Source organism: Nerophis ophidion, linkage group LG29, assembly GCF_033978795.1.
Source record: "Nerophis ophidion isolate RoL-2023_Sa linkage group LG29, RoL_Noph_v1.0, whole genome shotgun sequence".
Classification (NCBI taxonomy): Eukaryota; Metazoa; Chordata; class Actinopteri; order Syngnathiformes; family Syngnathidae; genus Nerophis; species Nerophis ophidion.
The window spans coordinates 22,385,506-22,409,537 of NC_084639.1; the positions used below are offsets into that span (position 1 = coordinate 22,385,506).

The following is a 24,032-nucleotide window of genomic DNA, read 5'->3' on the forward strand; positions in this document are numbered from 1 at the left end:
GACGCTCGACGTGGACCCGGGCGCCGACGTCGACTCGGGTGTCGTATTGGACGTCGACTTGGACATCGTCTTGGACTCGGGCGTCGACTTGGACATCGTCTTGGACTCGGGCGTCGACTTGGGCGTCGGCTTGGGCGTCGGCTTGGACTTTGACTCTGACTCGGAGGCCGGCTTGGACTTTGACTCGGAGGCCGGCTTGGACTTTGACTCGGAGGCCGGCTTGGACTTTGACTCGGAGGCCGGCTTGGACTTTGACTCGGAGGCCGGCTTGGACTTTGACTCGGTGGCCGGCTTGGACTTTGACTCGGAGGCCGGCTTGGACTTTGACTCGGAGGACGGCTTGGACTTTGACTCGGAGGCCGGCTTGGACTTTGACTCGGAGGCCGGCTTGGACCTTGACTCGGAGGCCGGCTTGGACCTTGACTCGGAGGCCGGCTTGGACTTTGACTCGGAGGCCGGCTTGGACTTTGACTCGGAGGCCGGCTTGGACTTTGACTCGGAGGCCGGCTTGGACTTTGACTCGGAGGCCGGCTTGGACTTTGACTCGGAGGACGGCTTGGACTTTGACTCGGAGGACGGCTTGGACTTTGACTCGGAGGACGGCTTGGACTTTGACTCGGAGGCCGGTTTGGACTTTGACTCGGAGGCCGGCTTGGACTTAGACTTTGAGGTCGAGTCCGGCGTGGTGCTGGCGTGGGAGCTTGGCGTGGTGCCGGCGTGGGAGGTTGGCGTGGTGCCGGCGTGGGAGGTTGGCGTGGTGCCGGTACTGGGATTAGCCTTAGCCGTGGACTTGGCGTTGGAGGTTGACGTGGTGCTGGCACTGGGGCAGGTGGCTTGTCTGTTGACGCGGGCGGAGCCAGCGGCAAGGCAGGCAGCAACCTCAATGGAAGGAGGTCCGCCTGTGCCACTGACACGCCATCAGCCTTGCCCCCCCCTCAGGAAGCAGATTCCAGATGCCAGATGGAGTTGGTGGGGGGGGGTTTTGTGCGAGCTTGGAGGCAGTCGAGGGCATGGGAGGGTGGGCGCTTGGAAGCCTGGGAGCTGGCCTTGTGCGTCGCACGCGTCCCTCAGGCAGATTTACAGCAGGTGCCGGGGAGGAAAAGCCACATGGAAAGCACCTGGCAGTCGCTGCTGAGGGGAAAGTCCTGCACTCCTTTTGTGCACGACCCTGCGCGGCGCCTGGTTGCCGCTGGAGTCCTCTCCTCCTGGGTGGTGTGACGTCACCGCGCGGCGTGCAGCGCGCTGAGGGGAATGTCGGGGTGGCTTGAGACTGGGAGCGAAAGCGTTCCTCCGCGTCCGCTATCCTCGCCATGAATAGCTCCCAGGCCACCACTGCTACGGCTGGGAGATCCTCTTCCGGCAGCTCAATGTCGTCCTCGCTCTCCCATGGACAAGAGTCTGCTCGGCGCTCCCGGAAGATCTCCGATTTTTCCTCATCGGAGAGGAACACCTGGTCTTGCTGGGGCTGGAGGAGTGCGAAGTGGCTTTTGGCTCGGTCCATTCTGTCACGCGTTCGGCGCACTTGTTGCACGGAGTTGCCACTTCGTGGATGCACACACTACCAGTCAGCAGGATTGCAGGTAAGAATACGTTTTAATATAATAAAACAAAACACTGGTGCAAAAAAGGGGAAAAACAAAGCGCGTGCCAATGCACGGAAAGCTAATGCTAAAAACGTAGCAGGAAACAGAAAACATTAAACGACGTGCCACACGCACGTGAAGCTAAGGCGGAACTTAGCACAAAATAATCGAGGGCACAAGGATACAAAACGTGACGTGTTGCGAAAAGCAAGTAATGGACCGAGGACGAACTAAGGAACCAGATGGGCTTAAATACACAAATAATTATTAGAAACAGGTGTGTGACAGGAGCCCGTGAGGAGGAACACAATACGTTGCCATGGTGACTAACACAAACAAGGAAGTGCTCAAACAAGGATCGGCAGAGTCCAGAAACGAAACATGAACAAAGACATAAATAGGGCAAAACCATTAACGATCCGAGTCACGGATCGTGACATCCTCCACTTGGGGTAAGATATCCTCCCCAACCCGGAGATGGCATTCCACCCTTTTCCGGGCGAGAACCATGGACTTGAACTTGGAGGTGCTGATTTTCATCCCAGTCGCTTTACACTCAGCTGCGAACCGATCCAGTGAGAGCTGAAGATCTTGGCCAGATGAAGCCATCAGGACCACATCGTCTGCAAATAGCAGAGACCTAATCTTGCAGCCACCAAACCAGATACCCTCAATGCCCTGATTGTGCCTAGAAATTCTGTCCATAAAAGTTATGAACAGAATCGGTGACAAAGGGCAGCCATGGCGGAGTTCAACCCTCACTGGAAACGGGTCCGACTTACTGCCAGTAATGCGGACCAAGCCCTGACACTGATTATACAGGGAGCGGACCACCACAATAAGACAGTTCGTTACCCCATATTCTCTGAGCACTCTCCACAGGACTTCCCGGTGTACACGGTCGAATGCCTTCTCCAAGTCCACAAACCACATGCAGACTGGTTGGGCAAACTCCCATGCACCCTCAAGGACCCTGCCGTGAGTATAGAGCTGGTTCACAGTTCCACGACCAGGACGAAAACCACACTGTTCCTCCTGAATCTGAGGTTCAACTATCCGGCGTAGCCTCCTCTCCAGTACACCTGAATAGAACTTACCGGGAAGGCTGAGGAGTGTGATCCCACGATAGTTGGAACACACCCTCCGGTTCCCCTTCTTAAAGAGAGGAAACACCACCCCGGTCTGTCAATCCAGATGTACCACCCCCGATGTCCACACGATATTGCAGAGTCTTGTCAACCAAGACTGCCCCACAGCATCCAGAGCTTTAAAGAACTCCGTGCGGATCGCATCCATTCCTGGGGCCTTGCCATCGAGGAGGTTTTTAAGTACCTCGGCAACCTCGTTGCCACAAATAGGAGCGCCTACCACAGATTCCCCAGGCACTGCTTTCTCATAGGAAGAGGTGTTGGTGGGATTGAGGAGGTCTTGGAAGTATTCCCTCCACCGATCCACAACATGCGCAGTCGAGGTCAGCAGCACACCATCCTCACCATACACGGTGTTGACATTGCACTGCTTCCCCTTCCATGATGGTCCAAAATCGCTTCGAAGCTTCGAAGTCATTTTCCATGGCTTCCCCGAACTCCTCCCATGTCCGAGTTTTTGCCTCCGCACCTGCTGAAGCCGCACACCGCTTGGCCTGTCAGTACCTGCCTGCTGCCTCCGGAGTCCTATCAGCCAAAAGAACCCGATAGGACTCTTTCTTCAGCTTGACAGCATCCTGCACCGCTGGTGGGTTCTAGGATTACCGCCACCACAGGCACCAACCACCTTGCGGCCACAGCTCCAATCGGCCAGCTCGACAATACAGGTACAGAACATCATCCACTCGTACTCTATGTCCAGCGCCTCCCAAGAGGTGGGAATTGAAACTCTCTCTGACAGGAGACTCTGCTAGGCTTTTCTAGCAGACCCTCACAATGTGTTTGAGTCTGCCAGGTCTGTCCGGCATCCTCCCGCACCATCGCAGCCAACTCACCACTAGGTGGTGATAGGTAGAAAGCTCCGGACCTTTCTCTTACCCGAGTGTCCAAAACATGAGACCGCAAATTCGATGACACAACTACAAAGTCGATCATGGAACTGCGGCCCAGGGTGTCCTGGTGCCAAGTGTACATATGGACACCCTTATGTTTGAACATGGTGTTTGTTATGGAGAATTTGCGACAAACACAAAAGTCCAATAACAAAACATCACTTGGGTGTAGATCTGGGCAGCCATTCTTCCCTATCACGACTCTCCAGGTTTCACTGTCGTTGCCAATATGAGCATTGAAGTCCCCAATAGACTGAGGGAATCACCCAGGGGAGCACTCTCCAGTACTCCCTTGAGTGAATCGAAAAAGGGTGGGTACTCTAAGCTGCTGTTTGGCGCGTAAGCGCAAACAACAGTCAGGACCCGTCACCCCACCAGAAGGCGGGGGGTTGAACTCCAACGTGCAGGCTTTGAGCCGAGGGGAAACAAGAATTGCCACCCCAGCCTGTCACCTATCACTGCTGGCAACCCCCGAGTGGAAAAGAGCCCAGCCCCTCCCGAGGGAACTGGTTCCAGAGCCCTTGCTGTGCGTCAAAGTGAGTCCGACAGTACCTAGCCGGAACTTCTCCACCTCATGCACTACCTCAGAATGCTTCCCTGCCAACGAGGTGACGTTCCACGTCCCAAGAACTACCTTATATAACCTAGGATCGGACTGCCAAGACTGCCGCCCAGCTCATTCTATTGCCCCCGCTATGGGTGGTGAGCCCATTGGAGGGGGGACCCTCATTGCCTCTTTGGGCTGTGCCCGGTCGGGCCCCAAGGGGACAGGCCCGGACAGCAGGCACTCGCCATCGTGCCCCACCTCCGGGCCTTGCTCCAGAGGGGGCCCCCGGTGACCCGTGTCCGGACGAGGGAAATCTGGGTCCTTCGATTCTATTTTTCATCGAGTTCATCACAGTGATGGATATTTTATATCTAGCTGCATTTGTCCAACAATTTATCGAAGTAGGTTTTTTTTCCCTGTACATTTTATCCGCTGTCATCTTCACAGCTGTGATGTGCAATCTGTCTTAACAATGCAGCAGCGTGATGAACAGTACTCACGGCGTTCAGGAGTGATTTTATGTCAGGCTTTGACATTAAATTACTCAGCTGAAGGACCACTTTCCAAATAAATTGACTTCTTTCCCCCAGGCGAAGATCTTTTATTTGCACACACACAGGCCACGGTTTTACACGAGCATCCACCGGGGGCTTCTTTGCAAACACAAAGCTCTGCCAAACATTGGAAAGCCAATTAGCATATTTGAAGACAACAGCGCCATGCAAAGATGAAACGATGGTGTAGATAAAATAGTGGCGTGCTGAACTCTGACATGCACGTTTCAGCATTAGAGATGAGAAAAATTGTGTATTTTTTGCTGGAAGGGTTTTTACCTCTGCAATAGAAGTAAAACAAAAAAAATTTCTACTTATAGCTGGGGTGAATTGATTATATTTTGCCGGTTTACATGCGCATTAATTCAAAAGATTATGTTTGATAGTAGCCGTGGGTGTTTATAAACTGCAGAGAAATGACTTTTGTTTGTACAAAATGGTTACACATTTATACGTAGTACAAAACCCAAAAGCAGTGAAGTTGGCAAATTGTATAAAAGGTAAATAAAAACAAATTCCAATGATTTGCAAATCATTTTCAACTTTAATTCAATTGAATAGACTGCAAAGAAAATATTTGTAATGTTTTGTAATTATTTTTTTTGCAAATAATCTTTAACTTAGAATTAAATGGCAACAACACATTGCAAAAAAGTTGGCACAGGGGTCTTTTTACCACTGTGCTACATGGCCTTTCCTATTGACAACATTCAGTAAATGTTTGGGAATTGGAATTCTTTCCCATTCTTGGTTGATGTACAGGTTAAGTTGTTCCACAGTCCGGGGTCTTCGTTGTGCTATTTTAGGCTTGATATTGCACCACACATTTTCAATGGGAGACAAGTCTGGACTACAGGCAGGCCAGTATAGTACCTGCACTATTTCACTATGAAGGCACACTGTTGTAACACGTGGCTTGGCATTTTCTAGCTGAAATAAGCAGGGGCGTCCGTGATAATGTCGCTTGGATGGCAACATATGTTGCTCCAAAACCTGTATATACCTTTTAGCACTAATGGTGCCTTCAAAAATGTGTAAGTTACCCATGCCTTGGGCACTAAAGCACCCCCATACCATCACAGATGCTGGCTTTTACACTTTGCGCCTGGAACTATCCGGGAGGTTCTCTTCCTCTTGGGTCCAGAGGACACGACGTCCAGAGTTTCCAAAAAACAATTTGAAATGTGGACTCGTCAGACCACAGAACAATTTTAAAGTTTGCATCAGTCCATCTTAAATGAGCTAAGGCCTAGCGGAGCCGGCGGCGTTTCTGGATGTTGTTGATAAATGGCTTTCGCTTTGCATAGTAGAGTTCATAACTTGCACTTACAGATGTAACGACCAACTGTAGTTACCGACAGGGGTTTTCTGAAGTGGTGATATCCTTTACACACGGGACACAAAACACGTCTTACTGTGGCAGCGTCGGAGAAAGTTGTACGTAAACAAACTACGGTGAGTTGAAGGACTTCCGTAATTAGTAGGAAAAAATGGTGTTCGCCAAATACTCTCATCAGTGAAGCATGTTTAATATAAACAGTTGGGATTTCTTACAATTAGGAAGGTTTGTGTCATGTTTGTCGTCCTCCAGGAGCCATATTAAAACCAACAATGTATTGTTTCCCCATCTTTTTCCATTTTCATACACTTTTGAAAAAGCTCCACGGAGCCACTAGGGCAGAGGTGTCAAACTCATTTTAGCTCAGGAGCTGCATGGAGGAAAATCTATTCCCAAGTGTGCCGGAAGGGTAAAGTCATGGCATGATAACTCAAAAATAAAGACAACTCCAGGTTGTTTTATTTGTTTTGCTTTGGCCAAAAATAGAACAAGCACATTTGGAAACTGTACAAATCACGAATAATCTTCTGGACAAAACACTTCTGGTTTGTTGAAAATTCTGAGGAAATTGGTGCAGCTTCAGGAACACAATGAGCATAGATTTCGTATCAGTGTATCTAGAAAGCCAGGATTCAACTTTGAATCACAGCCTTTCTAGAATTGAAGGTAAAAGCGATTCGAAATGGTTAAGTTCACTTTTCTCGTGTTTGACGGAGACATTTTGGGGCAACGAGGGCGCCAAATGACGATGTGATAGAAGCAGGCTTTAGGTTTCATGTGGGTCGAGGAGGAGGAGCCACAGTCACCCTTTATTGTATACCTCTTGCTTGCCTAACAGAATTGCTATTGTGACACCCAGTGGATACATTTAGAACAGCAGTTTACTTCGTTAAAAAAAATAATAATAACATTTGGCAAACTCATCACGCAGGCCGGATAAAACCTGTTCACGGGCCTGATCCAGCCCGCGGGTCGTGCGTTTGACACCCCTGCACTAGGGCAGTGCTCAAGTGAATTAGTGAAGTGAATTGTATTTATATAGCGCTTTTCTCAAGTGACTCAAAGCGCTTTACATAGTTACATTTAAACCAGTGTGGGTGGCACTGGGAGCAGGTGGGTAAAGTGTCTTGCCCAAGGACACAAAGGCAGTAACTAGGATGGCACAAGTGGGAATCGAACCTGCAACCCTCAAGTTGCTGGCACGGCCACTCTACCAACCGAGCTATGCCGCCACATGTGGTTCCAAAGCCGTGAGTTGCCGACCCCCGGCAAAATTAAAATGGGTTATTCATCATTTCAATAGGATTCAAGATACAGGAGTTGGATATTTATAAAGAGAAGTGCTGTGTTTAGAACTCACTTAAGAACTGGAAGTGAACAAACAGTATGTGTCAGCAATTGCTATGAAGTGAAAAGGTGTAGGACTAAATATTAAGGGTGTTAAAAATATATTTATTTTCAAGTAAATCGTGGTTTTTATTTTTATGATTAAAAAAATAAATAAATTGTCTTTTTATTTTATTTATTTTTTATCCGTCCCATACGGCCACAGCTAATCATATCGTTGATGCAGTTGCCAATTTTTGCTGTTCATGTATACTTTAGCAAAGAAAACTGTGGGATTCTGTTCTTCCTCCCTTATTTTTTATTTTTTTTTAGGACTTCATTAAATGTTGGGGTAGAATTGTATCGAATTAAACCAGTTTTCTTTTAGGTAATAAAGAAATGTGTTATTGGTGTTTATATATTTTATGGAGGAACATAGTTTATCATAGAACTGGCACACAATGTTATTAAAAAAGTGTAGATTATGAATTGAGAATCGATTGTGAATTGAATCAATATTCCCAAGAATCGAATCCAATCATGTGGTTCCCAAAGATTCACAGCCCTATTAGATAATAAATGAAAATATAGAACAAATCATTTTGAAACTGTATACCGTAATTTTCGGACTGTAAGGCGCACTTAAAATAATTTATTTATTTTTTCTTAAAACTGGACAATGCACCTTATAACCCGGTGCGCCTAATGCATGGCATAATTCGGGTTGTGCTTACTGACCTTGAAGCTATTTTATTTGGTACATGGTGTAATGATAAGTGTGACCAGATGATGGCAGTCACACATGAGAGATACGTGTAGAGTACAATATAATGCCAGTCACACATAAGGGATACGTGTAGACTGCAATATGATGGCAGTCAAACATAACAGATACGTGAAGAATGCGATATGACTCAAGTAAACAACACCAAAACTTTAAATGTTTTATTGAGAAGGTAGAATATCACATAAGGTGCTCAAAAATCTGTCAAAACGTTTTAGTAGGACTTTGGTAAGCTAATAAGCGCACCGCTTGATGGATTGTACTGTGCTTCAACATATTAGTATTATTATGGTGTTATTATAAAGTAAAACATATTTATGGTATTTTGTTACACAACATCATGCAAAATAAACTTTTCTTACTTTATTGTCCCTGTTGAACTGTATTCGGGATCTGCATGAGTCCTGAACATTTGCGCCAGTCCGCCTTTGTAGTTAGTGTGGAGACCGTAGTCGATGAGCTTCTTCTTGTTATGGGACATTCTTCCTCGGCTGTTGCTATTTCTAATATAAAGTAGTGTAAAGCTCCTACTTATATCTGTCAGTAAGTTTGCCATGAAAGCTCTAAAACATACCGGTGTTGTGAGTTTACATTATTCACCCAAGAACTTTAGTTATTAGAAAGTTCCAGTCGGACGGTTTTTCACATTTCCGGTGTGGTTGTTTCCGGATGAGGAGATGCTGCTCCTCTATTGATTGAAGTAAAGTCTGAATGTAATTAAAACAGTTAGCTCCATCTTTTGACACTTCTTCCACTCCCGTCCTTGTACGCTACACCGCTACAACAAAGATGACGGGGAGAAGACACTGTCGAAGGTAAGCCACGTAAGTTAGACCGCCCACATAAGGGATACGTGTAGACTGCAATATGATGGCAGTCACACATAAGGGATACGTGTAGACTGCAATATGATGGCAGTCACACATAACAGATACGTGTAGACTGCAATATGATGGCAGTAAAACATAACATATATGTGTAGAATGCAACATGACTCAAGTAAACAACACCAAAACTTTAAATGTTTTATTGAGAATGTAGAATATCACATAAGGCGCTCAAAAATCTGTCAAAACGTTTTAGTAGGACTTTGGTAAGCTAATAAGCGCACCGCTTGATGGATTGTACTGTGCTTCAACATATTAGTATTATTATGGTGTTATTATAAAGTAAAACATATTTATGGTATTTTGTTACACAACATCATGCAAAATAAACTTGTCTTACTTTATTGTCCCTGTTGAACTGTATTTGGGGTCTGAATGAGTCCTGAAAATTTGCGCCCGCCCGCCTTTGTAGTTTTTGCCGAGGCCGTAGTCGATGAGCTTCTTCTTGTTCTCTGTCTTCTTGTTATGGGACATTGGGCTGTTGTAATTTCTAATATAAAGTAGTGTAAAGTTCTTACTTATATCTGTCAGTAAGTTTTCCATGAAAGCTCTAAAACCTACTGGTGTTGTGAGTTTATATTATTCACCAAAGGAACTTTAGTTATTAGAGAGTTCCAGTCGGTTTTTCACATTTTTAGTGTGGTTGTTTCCGGATGAGGAGATGCTGCTCCTTTATTGATTGAAGTAGAGTCTGAATGTAATTAAAACAGTTAGCTCCACCTTTTGACACTTCTTCCACTCCCGTCCTTGACGCTACACCGCTACTACTAAGATGACGGGGAGAAGAAGCCGTCGAAGGTGAGCCATGCAAATTAGACCGCCCACAAAACGGCACATCCTGAAGTGACTGTCAGAAAGCGGCTTGAAGATGATCTGTGAAATATAATCGATACAACATTTTGACCAAAGAACCACCATTACATGTTATGTTGACTGACAGGAAGTCTTTTACATTTAGAAAGAATAATACTATGACCCCTTTAATACTCCTTTTAATCCGGTGCGCCTTTTGTAGCAAAGTAAACCTGACTAGACCCGCTCGTCACCAGTGCGCCTTTTTATCCGGTGCGCCCCATAGTCCGAAAAATACGGGTACGAGTTTAAAATAAACTTCTACCAATAACAGCCAAGCAAACTTAATGAGTTTAGTGTTGTTTGGTCTTTGCACTAGTCCATGTCACGCTGCACTCGGTCTTTCTTGTTCCTCCGTACTTGGAAGTGTCTTGATACTTGTTGAGCTTGTTGTTAGTTTACTTTTTTGACTGACCTTTGCCTCTGCCGCCCTGGTGCTGCCTTATTCCTCATCATTAAAATACTATTTTACCTGCACCTCTCGTCTCTGCATCCCGGGGTCATGCCAACAACGCAGAAGGTTTTTAGCTTCGTTATTTGTTTCCACAGGGATTTTGAATGGCACGCCAGAGTTTGTGGGGGTTTTATCGTTTTTTTTGTGCCAATTTTAATCCCAATTTCCCGTCCCCCAGGAGACAACAACGGGTGGCCTCATCTCCTGGACAAATACTTTGGGATGCCGAGCCACAACACGGGGACAAAGTCCAACGTGTGCTGTAAGTTCTGGCCTTGTTTGTTTAGCAGCGACTGACAGGAAGTGCTAATGATGACATATTTGTATGCAGTTCATTAGAGGCGTCTTATTAGCGATGTCAACCGTGTCTCAAATGTCGTGGGATTCCTCTCTTCCCGCAGTGCTGGGCAGTATTCCCGAGCTGTGCCAGTGTCTGGACCTGGAACTGGACTGTGAGGGGGCGCAGTTCCACGACGTCCCAGCGGTGGCCGTCAACGTCACCCTGATGTGAGCAGGTTGGCGGGGTGGAGATAAAGATGGGTTCCAGCACTGTGGCTTTAAGACGTTAATTATTGGCCCACTGCAGTTAAGCAGCATGGGAATGCAATCAGAATCAGAATAACTTTATTAATAAGCAACCAACTATTCCTCATACACCATATTGCCAAAAGTATTGGGCCACCCATCCAAATGATCAGAATCAGGGGTCCTAATCACTTGGCCACAGGTGTATAAAATCAACCACGTTGGGCATCGAGACTGTTACTACAAATATTTGTGAAAGAATGTTGTAAAGCACGTCGCCACTGGACTCCAGAGCCTTCTCTGGAGTGATGAATTGCGCTTTTCCATCTGGCAATCTGAAGGACGAGTCTGGGTTTGGAGGTTGCCAGGAGAACTGCATTGTGTAGAGCAGGGGTGCCCCCACTTTTTCTGCAGGCGAGCTACTTTTCAATTGACCAACTCGAGGGGATCTACCTCATTTGTATATATCATTTATATTTATTTATTTATGAAATAGACATTTTTGTAAACAAGTTAAATGTGTTTAATGATAATACAAGCATGTGTAACACATATAGATGTCTTTCTTTCACGAAGACAAGAATATAAGTTGGTGTATTACCTGATTCTGATGACTTGCATTGATTGGAATCAGACAGTAATGATGATAACGCCCACATTTTCAAATGGAGGAGAAAAAAAGTTGTCCTTTCTGTACAATACCACATGAAAGTGGTTGGTTTTTGGCATCTAATTCATCCAGCTTCCATACACTTTACAAGAAAAACATTGGCGGCAAATTCCGTAGCTTGCTTGATTGACATTCACGGCACCCGAGGGTCTTGTGAGATGACGCTGGCTGCTGCCAGTTCATTATTATGAAAAAATGACGGAGAGGAAGGCGAGAAACACTTTTTATTTCAACAGACTTTCGCGCCGTCCCTTCCGTCAAAACTCTAAAGGCCGACTGCACATTTCCTATCTTCAAAATAAAAGCCCTGCTTCATGCTGCCTGCGCTAACAAAATAAGAGTCTCGGAAAGCTGGTGTGCACAAGTGATGTGCACGCCAGCTTTCTGAGGGATCGCTTGTGCACGCCAGTTTTCCGAGACTCTGTATTTAGTTAGCGCAGGCAGCATGAAGCAGGGCTTTTATTGTGAAGATGGGAAATGTGCAGTCGGCCTTTAGAGTTTTGACGAAAGGTACGGCGCGAGAGTCTGTTGAAATAAAAAGTGTTTCTCGCCTTCCTCTCGGTCATATTTTAATAATAATGATCTTGCAGCAGCCAGCGTCATCTCACAAGACCCTCCGGTACCGTGAATGTCATTTAAGTGACGTCTTGGTGAAGATTTTTTAAAAGCCTGGCTCGAGATCGACTGACACACCCCCTGCGGTCGACTGGTAGCTCGCGATCGACGTAATGGGCACCCCTGGTGTAGAGTGTGAAATTTGATGGAGGAGGAATTATGGTGTAGGGTTACTTTTCAGGAGTTGGGCTTGGCCTCTTCGTTCCAGTGAAAAGAACTTCGAATGCTCCAGGATACCAAAATATTTTGGACTATTCCATGCTCCCAACCTTGGCACTGTTGTGGTTTAACAGAAAGGAGATGACGGCTCAGACACTAGGGGGCAGTAATGTTCAATGATTTATCATAAATTGTAGAAGTCGCTGTCTTGCGGTTCCACAGTTGCAAGTCAAAGTGACCAAATGCATAGAGTTTACGATAGGTTTTAATGTTTTTCAACAACGGCATCAGATAAACGGCATGTTTTTGGACTTTTCAGAGTCTCTCTCGACTTCCTTCTTCTCCAGCACCCGGCCGCTCACTGTTAAAGACAACAGATGATTAGTTTAACACGTACCACCTGTGCAATCTAATCATCTGCCAACTGTGTCTCGCAGTCAGTACATGTCTGATGGCGCTCTGTTTCAGCACCATGGACAGAGGTGTTGACTTTCACTCTTGCACTGCGCTAATCGCAATCCCCTTCCACCTATATATAGTCAATATATATAGTAATAAACTAAGTAACGCCTCGGGATCCCCCGGGAGGAGCTGGTCGAAGTGGCCGGGGAACGGGAAGTCTGGGCTTCCCTACTTAGGCTGCTGCCCCCGCGACCCGACCTCGGATAAGCGGAAGAAGATGGATGGATGGATATAATAATAAACAGTACTAAATAATAAACTAAACCAAGAAAATAGAGAGTGTCAAAACCAAAGAGTATGTGTGTGTGTGCGTGTGTGTGTGTGTGTGTGTGTGTGTGTGTGTGTGTGTGTGTGTGTGTGTGTGTGTGTGTGTGTGTGTGTGTGTGTGTGTGTGTGTGTGTGTGTGTGTGTGTGTGTGTGTGTGTGTGTTACCAAGTGTTGAGAGCGAAGGAACAAGGCAGTCCGAGGGGCAGGCAGGTGGTCCAGGGCAGATGAGGAGTGAGAAGGTCCGTGTCCAGGCGAGGGTCAAGTATCGGGGAAGGCAGTCCAAAGTCCACAGGGGAAAACAACGGAGGAATCACCAAGGGCAAAACTCGGGAGGACACTGAGAAATGACAATCAAGGAAGTCAGGCACGGAGGGAAAACGCAGGAAACAGAGCGCATCAAGCTAGAGTAGGCTTACGGTACCCCATTGAGAACATAAGTTCCCCGCCAGGATCTTTGGGTCCAATGGTCCTTTATTCAGCTTTCTCTCATCAGGTACCAGGTGCGCTAATTGCAGATTGTCTCCGGCTGCGGCGACGTGTGGGCGCCGTCTTCGCGGCAAAGGCTGGGGCGTGTCCTTGGGAGCTCACAGCGGAGCCTCTCGATGCTCCCACAGAAGAGGGAGAAGCAGACTGTGCCACAAGTGTACAAGTGCTGATCCGACTCCGCTTGGGATGGTTTCCTGTGGACGGGACTCTCGCCGCTGTCTTGGATCCGCTTTGAACTGAACTCTCGCGGCTGTGTTGGAGCCACTATGGATTGAACTTTCACAGCATCATGTTAGACCCGTTCGACATCCATTGCTTTCGGTCCCCTAGACGGGGGGGGGTTGCCCACATTTGAGGTCCTCTCCAAGGTTTCTCATAGTCATCATTGTCACTGGCGTCCCACTGGGTGTGAGTTTTCCTTGCCCTTATGTGGGTTCTTCCCAGGATGTCGTAGTCGTAGTGGTTTGTGCAGTCCTTTGAGACATTTGTGATTTGGGGCTATATAAATAAACATTGATTGATTGATTGATTGATTGATTGAAAATCAAGCACTTGTGAATGGAGTCTGTTGTTAAAAATATTTGTGAAAGAATGGTGTAAAGCACATCGCCACTGGACTCCAGAGCAGTGGCAGTGGAAACGCGTTCTTTGGAGTGATGAATCACGCTTTTCCATCTGGCAATCTGATGGACGAGTCCGGGTTTGGAGGTTGGCAGGACAACGGTACATTACGGCGAGTGTGAAATTTGGTGGAGGAAGAATTAAGGTGTAAGGTTGTGTTGTGTTAGGGGGCGTGTTCTGTTGAGCCCACAGCGGAGCCTCTAGGTCAGGGGTGTCAAACTCAAATACAGAGTGGGCCAAAATTTCAAACGGAACAAAACCGCGGGCCGAGGTTGAACAAATTAACCTTTTATTAGGGACCCAAACAAGTTTTGCATTGAATATTGAACAAGCAAGGCTTATATAACTTTATAGTGACATGCAAAGTCGAGTTTCAAATTATCCATCCATCCATTTCCTACCGCTTGTCCCTTCTGGGGTTGCTGGAGTGCAGGGTACACCCTGGACAAGTCGCCACCTCGTCACAGGGCCAACACAGATAGACAACATTCACACTCACATTCACACACTAGGGCCAATTTAGTGTTGCCAATCAACCTATCAATAATCATTGAAAAATATCAATGGCATATCAAATTAAATTTAATTAAAAATTGGGGGGGCCGGGTTTGGTGGTAGTGGGGGTGTATATTGTGGCGTCCAGGAAGATTTAGTGCTGCAAGGGATTCTGGGTATTACGTGTGTTATGGTGCAGATGTTCTCCCGAAACGTGTATGTCATTCTTGCTTGGTGTGGCTTCACAGTGTGGCGCATATTTGTAACAGTGTTAAAGTCGTTTATACAGCCACCCTCAGTGTGACCTGTATGGCTGTTGACCAAGTATGCGTTGCATTCATTCGTGCGTGTTAAAGCCGCAGATATTATGAGACTGGGCCGGCACGTTGTTTGTATGGCGGAAAAGCGGACGTGACGACAGGTTTTAGAGGACGCTAAAGGCAGTGCCTTGGAGGCACGCCCCCAATATTGGTGTCCGGGTGGAAATTGGGAGGAATTCGGAAGAATTGTTGCCCCGGGAGATTTTCGGGAGGGGTAGTGAAATTCGAGAGTCTCTTGGGTAAATCGTGAGGGTTGGCAAATGCGTTGTTACAGCGGCACCGCCCCTGTATAATACCGGCGGGCCAGCTCGAATCTTAATTTGATATTACCTCAAGGGCCAAATGAAATTACACGGCTGGCCAAATTTGGCCCGCGGGCCAGAGTTTGACACCCATGCTCTAGGTGCTCCCGCAGAGGAGGGAGAAGCAGACTGCGCGTGCGCCATAACAGGCCCCTTCCTCTTCCAACATGACTGTTAAAAACATGGATGACATACTATGGTGTGGATGAACTTGACTGGCCTGCACAGAGTCCTGACCTCTACCCGATAGAACACGTTTGGGATGAATTAGAACGGACACTGAGAGCCAGGTCTTCTCAACCAACATCAGTGTGTGACCTCACCAATGCGCTTTTAGAAGAATGGTTGCTATAAAGACACTCTGCAACCTTGTTGACAGCCTTCCCAGAAGAGTTGACGCTATAATAGCTGCAGAAGGTGGACATGCATCATATTGAACCCTCTGGGTAAGGAATGGGATGGCACTTCTAATTCACATGTGAGTCAAGGTAGGTGGCCAAATACTTTTGGCAATATAGTGTACTTCAACGTTTATTATCATTATATTTATAATATAGTTCGCCATGTTTCTCTTACGTCTAATACAGGGGTCGCAAAAAAAAACAAAAAAAATGTGCCCAGTCTGAGAGCGTTTTTTTTTTTTTTTTTTTTTACTCATCCTTCCCCAACGTCTACCTTTTTCTCACCTTGTACAGGGCGACTCATCCCCGTTTCTGTTCTGTTACCCTGTACAATGTTTGTTTGTCGAATCTTCACCGCCTTTGTGGTTAAAAAAAAAAAAAAAAAAAGACATTTTGTTCTGCTTGTGCAACGACATAACTCACTGCTTCTGGAGGCCATCCATCCATCCATCCATCATCTTCCGCTTATCCGAGGTCGGGTCGCGGGGGCAACAGCCTAAGAAGGGAAACCCAGACTTCCCTCTCCCCAGCCACTTCGTCTAGCTCTTCCCGGAGGATCCCGAGGCGTTCCCAGGCCAGCCGGGAGACATTTTCTTCCCAACGTGTCCTGGGTCTTCCCCGTGGCCTCCTACCGGTTGGACGTGCCCTAAACACCTCCCTAGGGAGGCGTTCGGGTGGCATCCTGACCAGATGCCCGAACCACCTCATCTGGCTCCTCTCGATGTGGAGGAGCAGCGGCTTTACTTTGAGTTCCTCCCGGATGGCAGAGCTTCTCACCCTATCTCTAAGGGAGAGCCCCGCCACACGGCGGAGGAAACTCATTTCGGCCGCTTGTACCCGTGATCTTATCCTTTCGGTCATGACCCAAAGCTCATGACCTTAGGTGAGGATGGGAACGTAGATAGACCGGTAAATTGAGAGCTTTGCCTTCCGGCTCAACTCCTTCTTCACCAAAACGGATCGGTACAACGTCCGCATTACTGAAGACGCCGCACCGATCCGCCTGTCGATCTCACGATCCACTCTTCCCTCACTCGTGAACAAGACTCCTAGGTACTTGAACTCCTCCACTTGGGGCAGGGTTTTCTCCCAAACCCGGAGATGGCACTCCAGTCTTTTCCGGGCGAGAACCATGGACTCGGACTTGGAGGTACTGATTCTTCTTCTGGAGGCCAAAAGAGATAATCAATAACTTATTCTAACTCTGCCATTTCTATGTACCGTATTTTCCGGACCATTGGGCGTGCGCACCGGATTATAAAGTGCACTGCCGATGAAAGGTCTATTTTTCATCTTTTTCCATACATAAGGCACACCAAATCTACTACTCTGCTTGCATGTCAGCATACTGGGGTAGATCCTGCTGAAAACCTATGTATTGAAAGAATAGAGACTCGTTTTGAATCGGAAAAATATCTATTTTGAATCGAAAATTGCGTTGAATCTGAAAAAATCGATTTATAATCGAATCGCGACCCCAAGAATCGATATTGAATCGAATCGTGGGACACCCAAAGATTCACAGCCCTAGTAGATAGGGTAGATACTAGGAGTGTGGGAAAAAATCGATTCGAATACGAATCAAAACGTTTATGTTGTGCGATTCAGAATCGATTCTAATTTTTCAAAAATCGATTTTTTTTTTTTTTTTTTTTTTTTTTTTTTTATCAATCCAACAAACCACTACACTGCAATACCATAACAATGCAATCCAATTCCAAAACCAAACCTGACCCAGCAACACTCAGAACTGTAAAATACTGTGAAGACTCTTCTTCGGCATGGTGTGGTTTTTCCAAGGATGCGTCGAAGCAGAACACAGCAAAGGTATGATATAAAATGGATTTATTAAATAATAAAACGCTAGGAACAAAAACACTTGTGTAAAGAGAAGGCAAACAAAAGACGCTAGCGTGAAAGCTTGGACAAAACACTAGGAAACTAAAACTTGGCTTGAGAGCAAAAACTAGAAAACAAATCATCAGTATGAAAACTGGAATAAACAAGTGGCATAGCATGAGAGCTAGCGAGAAAATACATATAGTACAATGATGAGAGTCGTCACGGTTGCACGTAGGCAAATTAGGATCCGAGAATGAGTGAACAGGAAAAGGTGACCTTAAATAGGAGGGTGATAATTAGTAGCAGGTGGACTGATTAGTGACCATGGTGACAAAGCAAACAGGAAATAAGGAGTCTGAGAAATATACAAAAAGGAAAAATAAATAGAGTAGATTTGGGCAGCAGATCGCAACAAATACAGAGCAATTGAGAGGAGACACAAACATGACACAGAACAAACCAAAAGTAGTGAAACACAAATGAATATTATCAACAACAGTATCAATATTAGTTATAATTTCAGCATAGCAGTGATTAAAAATCCCTCATTGACATTATCATTAGACATTTATAAAAATAATAAAAAAAGAACAATAGTGTCACAGTGGCTTACACTTGCATCGCATCTCATAAGCTTGACAACACACTGTGTCCGATATTTTCACAAAGATAAAATAAGTCATATTTTTGGTTCGTTTAATAGTTAAAACAAATTTACATTATTGCAATCAGTTGATAAAACATTGTCCTTTACAATTATAAAAGCTTTTTGACAAAAATCTACTACTCTGCTTGCATGTCAGCAGACTGGGGTAGATCCTGCTGAAATCCTATGTATTGAATAAATACAGAATCATTTTGAATAAAATATGGTTTTTGAATCGAGAATCGCATTGAATTGGAAAAAAATCAATATATTATCGAATCGCGACCCCAAGAATCGATATTGAATGGAATCGTGGGACACCCAAAGATTCGCAGCCCTAGTTGATAGGGTAGATACTGTATAAGTGAAGTTTGCACGCAGAGAGAGTCAAACAAAGTTGGATTCGACATTCAATGACTTTAGCGCTCGGGTTGTCTCTTTTTGCACTTTTTCCAAACTCAGCGGCTGGCCTTGGGGAAGCTTGTTCACCACAGGCGTTTGTGTACGGTTTTAAAAGACCATTGTGGACAGTGCTGGCCTTTCAAGGGGCTAAACAAGTTTGATTTGTTGATATTTTATGGGGTTTTTTTTTTCCCTCTTCCTGGAATGTTTGCTGAACATTCAATGCCAATAGTTTGTTTACAATTGACTCAGGCAAAAGCAAAAGGAGAACTTGGTGTACTCACCATGACTCATCTACAGCACAGTTTGACTTGGTTTAAATGTATTTTGAACATGTATGCAAGAATAAGTGATAAATTATATAATTTACATATTTACATGCCTGTATAGGTAACTGTTTTTCTGTGATCATTTTTAATATTCTCGGATTTATCAATATGTTATAATCCGATTAATTATCATGCACCCCTTTGTTGTGCGACATACTTGTTCATAAATGACCACAAGCTTCATGTTCTTTTTCCACTTTCATTTGCACTCAAATCCTTATCACTTAATACCTGAACTTGTTCCAAAAAATATGTGTATTGATGTTTCACATTTCTGAAATTACAGCCTCTCCAGTTATTTCATGCTTCTACAAAACCCAAAACCAGTGAAGTTGTCATGTTGTGTAAATGGTAAGTAAAAACAGAATACAATCATTCGCAAATCCTGTTCAATTTATATTCAATTGAATAGACTGCAAAGACAAGATATTTAATGTTGAAACCGAGAAACATCCTTTTTTTAATTTTTGCAAATAATCATTAACTTAGAATTTAATGGCAGCAACACATTGCAAAAAATGTGTCACAGGGGCATTTTTACCAGTGTGTTACATGGCCTTTCCTTTTAATAACCCTCAGTAAACATTTGGGAAGAGGAAGTATTTCCCATTCCCGCTTTAGTTGTTCAACAGTCTCCCTTCTCCTAATTTAGGCTTCAAATTGCACCACACATTTTCAATGGGAGACAGTTCTGGACTGCAGGCGGGCCAGGAAAGTACCCAGACTCTTTTACTACGAAGCCACGCTGTTGTAACACGTGGATTGGCATTGTTTTGCTGAAATAAGCAGGGGCGTCCAAGATAACGTTGCCTAGATGCCAACATATGTTGCTCCAAAACCTGTATGGGCCTTTCAGCATTAATGGTGCCTTCACAGATGTGTAAGATACCCATGCCTTGGGCATTAATACACCCCCAAACCATCACAGATGCGGGCTTTTGAAATTTGCGCCTAGAAGAGTCCGGATGGTTATTTTATTCTTTGTTCCGGAGGACACGACAACATCCACAGATTCCAAAAACAATTAGAAATGTGGACTCGCCAGACCACAAAACACTTTTCCACTTTTCATTATCCCATCTTAGATGAGCTTGGGTCTGGGTGTTGTTGACAAATCATATAATAGAGTTTTAATTTGCACTTACAGATGTAGCAACAAACTGTAGCTACTGACAGTGTTTTTTTGAAGTGTTCTTGAGGCCATGTGGTGATATCATTTACACACTGATGTCACTTTTTGATGCAGTACTGCTTGAGGGATTGAAGGTCACGGGCATTGCCGCTTTTGTGTAGGGATTTCTCCAGTTTTTCTGGACCTTTTGATGATATTACGGAACCGTAGATGGTGAAATCCCTAAATTCCTTGCAATAGCTCGTTGAGAAATGTTGTTCTTAAACTGTTGGACAATTTGCTCACGCATTTGTTCACAAAGTGGTGACCCTCGCCCCATCCTTGTTTGTGATCAGCTGGTGTTGACGGTCCCTGACACAAGGCTGAAGCTTAGAGGTGACAGAGCGTTCGCCGCTGCTGCTCCCAATCTCTGGAACGTCTTACCTTTGAGTGTTAGACAAGCCTCCTCTCTTCCTGTTTTTAAATTGCTCTTAAAAACACACTTTTATTCCATGGCCTTTAACACTCTGTGATCTCCATCATGCTATGTCGTCCCATAATGCACCTGCTGTGAACCCGTTTCTATGTTTTATTTATGTATTTATTTATTTTTTATTATTTTATTTATTTTTTTTATCGTGCTGTTTGTGTTGTGCGTCCTCGTTTTTCTTGTGTTATCATTTAACCTGCCTATTGTACAGCACTTTGGCTACCTCTGTGGTCAATTTTAAATGTGCTTTGTAATTAAAGTTGATTTGATTTGATTTGGTTTGATTTGATTTGATTTGAATGACTGAGCATTTCATGGAAGCTGCTTTTATACCCAATCATGGCACCCACCTGTTCCCAATTAGCCCGTTCACCTGTGGGATGTTACGAATAAGTGTTTGATGAGCATTCCTCAACTTTCTCAGTATTTTTTGCCACTCGCGCCAGCTTTTTTGAAACATGTTGCAGGCGTCACAATCCAAGTGAGCTAATATTTGCAAAAAATAACAATGTTTATCAGTTTGAATGATAAGTATCTTGTTTCTGTAGTTTATATAATTGAATATAAGTTAATAGTTAATAAGTGTGGAGGGGGGCGTGGCCTGCGGGCCTGCTGCGAAACGGGGTCTGCCAGGAAGACAGCGACAGGTGAGTGGTGTCACGCCTGTAAATCTGATTTTATGTTTGATCATGTTTTGTTTTGTTTTCTGGACTCTTCTTCCGTTTTTTTCACTTCCTGGTTTGTTTTGTTACCATGACAACTCATTGCTTTTCACCTTGCCCTCCTACTCACGCCCATGCCCATGTTCCTAATTATTCACAGCCACTATTTAAGTCAATTTCTTTCTCTCCATCAGTCCGGGAACATTAACTTTCATTACCCGTGCGGTTCTAACTTTCATTGTAATCTACGACCTTTGCTGCTCGCGATCACCTGCCACGCACCTCGCTATTCTTGCCTCCTGTTTTTGTTGTCACAGTAAGTGTTTTGTTTTAGTTGTTTATAGTCATGCCATCGTGCTGTTTCCGTTCATAGCTCATTCATGCCGATCGAGCAAGTGTTTTTGTTTCCTGTTTATATTTTGTAGCCAAGTTTTATACCTCCTTGTGAGCGCCCTTAGTTTGCTTATTTTTTTTTTGTTTAGTGGATAAATAAAGAATCATGTACCTGAATTCACGCCTGGCTCGTCCCATATTCAAGTCCAAGCTTGACAAGTGGATGGCCCAGGTGGGCCTTGTTTTATAATCACCTGTCGTGAGACACGCTGTTGGAGCTGGAGAGAGAGCGAGAGAGAGAGACAAAAACATTTTGCTAGAAAGCAGAACACTCGCAGCTTGTGAGGAAAAATAAAACAGTGTAGTAACCCTGATCCCGGGCTCCTGTGGCAACGTTTGGTGGTCTGAGGAACCCACTAGAGGGCAACCTCCACAATAAGGGTTTACAAATCATTGTATTTTGTTTTTATTTACCATTTACACAACGTGCCAACTTCACTGGGTTTGGGTTTTGTAAATGACGCCAAAGTTCGTCTTTGCGATTTAAGTTATTATAACAACATGATTGACGGTACAAAGTCATGCCACCTGAAAAATAGTTAAAAATAATCCTACATTGACTCCTGGATTTGCTGTTTAGTGATTGACATGTCAGTGGTTGTATGTGGTATAATATTATGTACCTCCATCCCAGGTCCTTGCAGAGGAATCATCTCCAGCGACTGAAAACAGACGACTTTTTCATGTACCAGAGTCTGCAAAAACTGTGAGTGCTGTTCCAAATACCACACACACTCGCATCCGGTACACACACACACACACACACTTTGTATTGATTATAATTTGTATTACAGTGGAAGCTTGATTTACAGACCCTTCGATTGACCAACTTTTAGATGGAGACAAACGTGCCTCCGTGTGCAAAGCGTCAATCATTAATTTTGTGTTCCGCCTGCAAGAAAAAAATCAGGGCGCACTCTTTTGGTGAGGAGGCAGAGCCCTCCATGTCACTCACTGGTCAATGCCTGAGCATGTGTGCTTTTTTCTGTGTTTTTTTTTTTGCCTTTTTGACAAGTTTTGTACATTTTGCCAACTCAATATAAGACCCAAAAAACTCAACAGACTAGGCTGGAAATAAAAAAGGGAATCGCTGTGGAGTAAAAAATAAATAAATGTCATGTCTTGTGATCATGTTTTTTTTAGTCATGTTCTGTTTTGCTCAAGACTCCATTGTTTCCTGTTTTTGCACTTCCTCGTTTGTTTTGTTTCCATGACTACCCATTAGTTTTCACCTGTCCTCATGTCACACACCTGTCTCAAGTGTCAGCCTCCTCGTCGGCCACGGATGTGGCCGCTACGTGGTCGTCCGCCACGCCAAGTGCGCCGACCTCCTCGTTGGCCACAGATGTGGCCCTTCCCGGTACAGCGGTCCTCTACGCGTAACCGCCACCTGACTCTGCCCCGGCGGATTCGGGGATACTTGTTCTGGCGACCCACCGCCAAGTCCCCCCTCCCGCCCTCTTGATCGTTGTTGTTTTTGGACATCTGGGATCTGTCCTTAACGGGGGGGCTTTGTCATGTCTTGTGATCATGTTGTGTTTAGTTATGTTCTGTTTTGCTCAAGACGCCATTGTTTCCTGTTTTTGCACTTCCTCGTTTGTTTTGTTTCCATGACTACCCATTAGTTTTCACCTGTCCTCATGTCACACACCTGTCTCGAGTGTCAGCCTCCTCGTCGGCCACGGATGTGGCCGCTACGTGGTCGTCCGCCACGCCAAGTGCGCCGACCTCCTCGTTGGCCACAGATGTGGCCCTACCCGGGTCACCCACCTCGTCAGGTACAGCGGTCCTCTACGCGTAACCGCCACCTGACTCTGCCCCGGCGGATTCGGGGATACTTGTTCTGGCGACCCACCGCCAAGTCCCCCCTCCCGCCCTCTTGATCGTTGTTGTTTTTGGACATCTGGGATCTGTCCTTAACGGGGGGGCTTTGTCATGTCTTGTGATCATGTTGTGTTTAGTTATGTTCTGTTTTGCCCAAGACGCCATTGTTTCCTGTTTTTGCACTTCGTTGTTTATTTTATTTCCATGACTACCCATTAGTTTTCACCTCTCCTCATGTCACGCACCTGTCTCACGTTTTGCACTCGGACACCTGTCACTAATCATGTCTATTATTTAAAGCAAAAGTTGCCAGGAAGTCAGCCTGTTGACTTTACCTCCACTCTGCTTCATGCCACGTTTATGGTTTCATGCCTAGTTCACGCTGCTTGTTTTATAGTTCCATGCCAAGTAAGTTTTAGTTTATTGTTCATAGTGTCTGCCTTTGTGCAAGTTTTATTTCATTAGTCAAGTTTGTTCTCCGCCATTGTGCGCGCCTTTTGTTTGCTTCTTTTTTTGTAGTTATAGTGTTGAAAATAAAATATGTCTTTACCTTCACGCCTTGCTCGCTCCAACTTTCCTTTGCATTACGGAGAAATAAACCCCAAAGTCTACGTACTGACAGAAAATCGCCAGCTACAAACTATTT

At 45.1% G+C, this 24,032-nt stretch overlaps 1 protein-coding gene across 1 annotated transcript in view; it reads left to right on the forward strand.

Moving 5' to 3' along the window:
• The window catches only part of rxfp1 (relaxin family peptide receptor 1), a 325,548-nt gene that overhangs the window by 191,150 nt on the left and 110,366 nt on the right, over positions 1-24,032 (forward strand). Inside the window, exons 7-9 of the mRNA XM_061891899.1 lie at positions 10,543-10,626; positions 10,766-10,871; positions 22,197-22,268. Of these exons, the coding sequence (XP_061747883.1) occupies positions 10,543-10,626; positions 10,766-10,871; positions 22,197-22,268 (262 nt within the window). The remainder of the gene's footprint in view (positions 1-10,542; positions 10,627-10,765; positions 10,872-22,196; positions 22,269-24,032) is intronic.